At 36.7% G+C, this 6,284-nt stretch overlaps 1 protein-coding gene across 1 annotated transcript; it reads right to left on the bottom strand.

Moving 5' to 3' along the window:
- Nucleotides 1-574: 574 nt before the first annotated feature.
- Nucleotides 575-5,044, bottom strand: LOC141604578 (synaptotagmin-1-like). Its single transcript, XM_074422988.1, has 12 exons — nt 4,704-5,044; nt 4,397-4,495; nt 4,251-4,301; nt 4,056-4,179; nt 3,725-3,843; nt 3,497-3,598; nt 2,960-3,034; nt 2,590-2,666; nt 2,264-2,510; nt 1,744-2,094; nt 1,169-1,300; nt 575-1,051 (listed from the first exon to the last, which is right to left on the bottom strand). Exons 1-12 carry the CDS (start codon nt 4,812-4,814, stop codon nt 923-925), a joined length of 1,617 nt encoding a protein of 538 aa, XP_074279089.1. The 5' UTR covers nt 4,815-5,044; the 3' UTR covers nt 575-922.
- Nucleotides 5,045-6,284: the final 1,240 nt, after the last annotated feature.

Consider the following 6,284-nt stretch of genomic DNA (forward strand, 5'->3'; position numbering starts at 1 on the left):
TCAAGGCGTCAAATAAATACTAAAGGAGTACTCCAGATAACTAGCAAACCATGTAACTTGATAATGACCAAGTTCATCCTCTACTTCACTACTTGGGTCAAGTTTCCATGCTTGAGGCAAAATGGGGCAGAGATAATTCATGCATCTAAACCTGTAACTTTCACCACACTTCTCTAATCCACCCATCTCTGGTAAGGACCTCCACCAGCCCACGAACCCCGATGTGGGTTCTCATGTTTTTCATCTTCTTCCTTAGTCCATGCTCCTTTTCTTGTGTAGCCCTTTTCCCAGCAAGTAGACCATTGTTCCACAATTTTAAAAGTAGGAACTATTAGGATTAAGTACTTAATGTGTTAGTGGTGGCTTTTATCCGGTACAGAAGAACCGTTTTAGGCTGAAAAACACTTCATGCAGAAGCCCATATCAATCAAAAAGCATATGGAAACCAACCTTGGCTACACTTGGTTTCTGCAGACATGTGAGTTCAGGCAATCTGTAATCAAGGCTATTCCTTCTAACTTCTTCTAAGGAGCATCAAGAGCAATAGGCACGTGAAATGCATTTACAAAAGCTAGAATATCAACATCACAATTTTTATGGGTAAAACTACCCTTGTTTCACTCGAAATGTATATACAAATTACAAAAGCAACAATATCACAAGATTCACAACCTGTCGAGACAAAAAATTGGGAATCTTCACTGTAAGACAACTATGGAGTACGATGTGGATCAACAAATACAGTTTTTAGCATCAACAGGCTAGTTCAGAAAGCTTGCATCTACAAGGTTTTGATAATGCCAATGTAACTAGCAATCTCAGACACAAATTATACAAGAATTGCCCAACCTGAACATGTCGGGCAAAGAATAACAATTGAGGCAAGTGCTCTAAATCTTGGAATGACATCGTAATGGCAATCCTAATATGTTCTCCATTGCAGCTCAATCTGAATCCGGCCATTTTTAGAGTCAATAAGATTGTAACTTTGATTGATTCTTCTATTATTGACCACATCTCTAAGACTGATATCAACAAACCCCAGATTTTCCTGGTTGAGAAGATCACGCAAGAGTATGAAATACAATAATGTCAATCGAGTAATTGACATAATATAGAGCTACCAAAATATGTTAAAAGAGACAAAAGCGCCTGTTTTACAACATACCTTTGGATGAAGCAAACCTATCCTAGAGGATACACTGCACACTTCCACATGGACTCTGTCGTCAGTTGGTGGTTCCTCCAACGTAAAAGAAAACTCCTCACCGAATCGGGGGTCTCTATTCTTCTTTACGGTCTGCAAATGTCGCATAAAGTCAGAAATAGAACAACCAGTCAGAATTTTATTGTTGCACCGGACAAATAATGAGTTCTCAATGATAGGAACGGAAGTCCTCGAACACTCTCTTTCTCCTCAGACTTTACGTGAATCTCAACACTAAAATATATTATCCTCACAATTACAAATTCATATTTAATTTAGACTAATTAAAACCCTCTAAAACAATTTCTGGTATCCACTTTTTCAACAAAATGTCTGAATTTGAGTCTTGGAAGCCAAGAGCCCAAGATCCAAACTCAGACTCATGAAAACCCTTCCAATTTATCCCTCGTACCGCGTCTGAGCGTCAGACACGTCCTTAGAACTGTGATAAAGACAAGCTAACCATTGAGGTAAACATGTGATATGTTACATGCAGAAACCTTTAAAGGGAAATTAATTAATATCCAATGTCGTACCTTAGTTTTCTTCTCTTCACCTCTAAACAGTAGACGTACATAAGGATTGGTGTGATGCTTTCCTTCAACATCTTGAGCTTGGTGGATAATGATCACAAGCATACCACCACCAGCTGGTGTTCCTTCAGGAGCCTTCTCAACTTCTCCAGAATCTTCAGCATCATCATGTACATCTTCGCCCTTAAATGATTTGTATGTAATTTCAAGAACAAGCTGACCACGTGATTTCTCATTTTGAACGTCATTGGGATCCATAGTTTTCAGAAGCGGTAAAACGAACTCTTTAGTTTCATCAGGTGTAAGATCTTTCAAAGGAACAACGTTTATCCCCATCTTTTCATGTTTGCCAACCTAGATTTTAGATTGAAAACATATATGATGAAACTCTCTTCAAGTACCAAACAACAAGTAAATTCAATCTTAAAGTCAGGAAAAGAAAAAGAGAAACATAACCCAAAAAAAAAGAACTCGAGTCTACATCAAAGCTCATATGTGCAGTAGATAAATATGTGTTACTTACCTTTTCCCAGTCATACATAGAAAACTCTAGAACTTGAGACTCTGGATCTCGCACAGTGATGTTAAATTCTTCATTCCATTCAGGATTCAAGGTCTTGTACTTGACTGTCGTTTTTTTGGAAGGGGCCTTATCTTGTGTAAGTTTCAGCTTGACGTAGGGGTCAGCTCCTCCAAGGAGATCCTTCTTTCTTAGATTCATGGCTCTCAAGACCTTAACATGTAAAATCCCCACAGGTCTCTTTCCAGCCCTGAAAATAATGAGCAGTTATCACTGATTGCATGACTACGATCGCATTAAAAGAGAACATTATAAAGTATTTCACTTACATTTTAGGATCCAGTATAGGTATTTCAAGGGTTTTAGGCCATAGATACATCTGCCCAACCTGATCTTTTATTTTTTCCTACATGACATACATACATCCACATGTAATAACTTCAGTAAAAGAGTACCTTATCAACTACAAAATTTCACCATCATGAGTTTAAGGATTATAGTTTCCTATCTTTACGAAATCCTGTTTCTTAGTCAACTGTTGCATATTATACATGTTATAAATTACATTTTTTAAAAGCTGTTTCAAACACCTGTTACCTGTTTCTGCACACAGATTTATAGCCTAACAAAATGGGGGAAATAAAGTAAGTATAAATTGGAAGGAAGCTAAGAGAGAAATAATTATAGTAGGCAACAAACCTGAACAAACCTATACAAGCCTGGAATTGCCATAGCATCTGCACCGAGCAATTTTAATCCAAAATCCACATGGGGCTGCAAGTTTTAGATGTTCAGGCGCTAAGAGCGAATAAACAGAGAAATACAAATTTGGTAGATGACTAAACAACAGAATCTGACTTCAACAGGCAACCACGGCAAAGGACTATGACCTGAACCTGGGAAATATTATTGGAAGAGTGAGACCACTGTACAAGAAGTGTGGGGATCTGACGAGGCTTATGTAATTGTCTTCATATGAAGACAGACACAATTTCACATGAGAGAGTCTCATGATGATTATTACGAGATTGACCCATTATGGGTCATTATTTCTTTAATTCAGTCTCTTGTGGGTTAATTTGTATAGGGGTGGGAATTTTAGTTGAATACTTGGATTGAGTTACTCTCACATTATATTAATTAGAGACCATTTCACAGGAGACTGATTGACAGACACACCTACAACCACCTTGCAGAACATTTATAGGTGAAGTAATCGGAATAAACATTGGCCACCTTTTCCATGAGAGAAACGAATATCTTGGCAAAACAGGGAAATGCTGGCACAAGAGGCTTCAATGTGATACGTGGATGAGCAAATACTTGGAGATCAACCACCTGAAGCATTATTTAATCAATTCATCAGTTCATGTGAAAGTACAACATGCAGGCTAAAGTAGGCAAGCAGGAGTAGTTGTTGATATTGTGTTTATTATGGATGGTCTGTTAGTATACTGTTTTTACCTGGACAGTGGCTTTCAGTCCAAAAGCTTTAACTGCAACAAGAATGTTAGGATTTCCTGCCCACCTTAACACGGGTTCCATAATCAACTCTTTTTCTTCAGTCATGTACACCTTCATTCCTGACATGATACCAACTGACTATGAATTTTTATGCAACAATTCATTTGCATCTCTACTTGTGTAAAGCTGAAAAAACTTGTATATGCAAAGTTCAACTCGCTGGCTAACAGAACTGAAATAATCTATAACCTTGGTTTTCAATGACATGCTCAAATCTAGAAAAGAAGACATAATATATGGTGGTCGTGATGGATAGGAAGGAGAATGAAACCTTGAAAAGTTGGGGGCAAGGTGCCCAGGCAAAGTGTTTGAAAATCTACAGACTGGATTTTGTACTTTGGAATTTGGTCAGCGATGATGGGCTTGGATATATCAGTTGCAGTTTTACAAATTGCCTGCAAATAATAAAGATTAGCAAGTCGTAATGAAGATTAGCAAGTGGAGAGTGTTTGAAAATACAAATAACCTTGTTGAGATAAGGCCACATATGCTCTATGAACTTGTTAAGCCAGTCAACCTTGAGAAAATTAAGCAAATTGAAATGAGAAACTAATAAATAATCAAGGTTAGTTAGTGAAGATAAGAAAATGATAAAAAAAGAAAGAGGCATACACGATCAAAATCGGGATTTTTGACCCAAAGAGGTATATCCGGAAGCAACCTTGCCAATATTTCGGCATCTAAGTCGGTCAAAGAACAAATCTCAGGATCCTGGCAAATATAAGTAGTGAATTAATACATAAATTATGCTGGCAATGCTTGTTGGATTTTACCATAAAACTTGAAGAAGTAATACTTACTACATGGTAGGTACTAGGTTGTATATGAAGACAAGACAGTAGTAGAGTTAAGTGAGTAGTAGTTGACAGCATCAAAAGAGTGAGTAATAGATTTGATTATATAAAGACAATTGACAAACCTTGACATCAGAAGACTGGAAGTAGAAGAAGAAGTAATAACCAAGAACAAGTCCAAAGCTAGTTCCAAACCCAAATCCACAAAACCCCATTATCGTACTCACTATCCCCATTGAAATGCTACTATGAAATACTCCACTTCCCAGTATTCTTCGATAACGCTCCAATTGGGAAAGTAATTCAGATTCTACTTAATTAAAGTCTTCTTTTTGTATCAATATAAACAACTTCTCGATTACTCCCATCACTAAAACAAACGCAACAATAATTTGTGATGATTTCTGTTCTGTGTCCCACAAAATATGAAATATCATATGAATATCCACTAAACAGTCAACAACTCAACACCGACAATACCATCCATACCCTCAATTTAATCACTTTTCAAGTGGGTCGGGTCACCCTTTAATACTTCATCACAACTTGCAATGTTTTCTTTTCGGCCCACTCCTACATGTTTAGCAGGTTGGTTAAGTAAACGCGGCATCGGTTAGACCCCCAAAAAACGAGCGACCATGCTAAATTGTCTACTCAACTGGGCCGGCCCATCCAATTTCCGCCTCCTACATTTTCCTATGGATTGCTGCTAAATATATCCTTGACAATCTTCTATCTTTCCCCCTTTCATAACTATTCCCTTAATTGTGCATATAATCAATTTTCAAAGTAAAATAAATAAAAAATGGTTTTCATCATGACAAGTTGACAACGTCATCAAACAAATCGAAACGACCAATTAACGTAATTAAACTAATCGATTGAACCATTTAGACGCCATTTTAAACGACTACCACAAATGACCATTCAAAATAAACGAGCATTAAAACAAAGATTTAGAAGCACAAGAAGTAACAAGAACATAAACCCCACCCTAAAACAACAAGTTTGGAGTTCGTCTACAACAAGGGTCAACTTTAAACGATCATAACTTGAATTCTAGACAGGAGAATGAACTAATTCTAATTGAAGGTGATAGCTTAATTATTGTCGTCTTATGGTTCTAATCGTAGGTCAAACGCCTTAAACAGATAGAAAACGAGAAAGATAAGGCCGTTTTTACGAAAACGAGATGGTGCAGGGAAAGTTTGTACGTGTATGATCCACATCCAAGCTTTTTTTATTTAACATCGATTTTGTTTTACATCAATTAGCTACATTATCACATTAGTAATTCGTCGTTTTATTTTTCTAAAAAAATCGAGTCATCTCCAATTCCCACAAAAAAACTAGTCCTCCTAAATGCAATCCAGCTCTCACAATCATGTGCTTGGGCTCTGGTTAACAAAACTACTTTCAATTGTAATCTAACCGTCTGTCTAATAAAATGTTGAAAACATAAATTGTTTATTTGGTGAAATTATACATAAATAAAGTAGAGTTGCTCTCTATGTTTAAATGAATAAGTTGTTACATTTGCTTTCTTTTGTGAGGGGGAAATAAAGCAAATGTAAATTATTCTTTATTAATAGTGAACTCCAATATATTGGGAAATTAGCGCCAATCTCCCACGCGCAACGGAAGCAACCAATCGACAAGTACACCATAAAAGTAAAGAAATGTAAGCAATATTAAGATGAGACAAT

This window comes from Silene latifolia, chromosome 10 (genome assembly GCF_048544455.1).
Source record: "Silene latifolia isolate original U9 population chromosome 10, ASM4854445v1, whole genome shotgun sequence".
Taxonomy (NCBI): Eukaryota; Viridiplantae; Streptophyta; class Magnoliopsida; order Caryophyllales; family Caryophyllaceae; genus Silene; species Silene latifolia.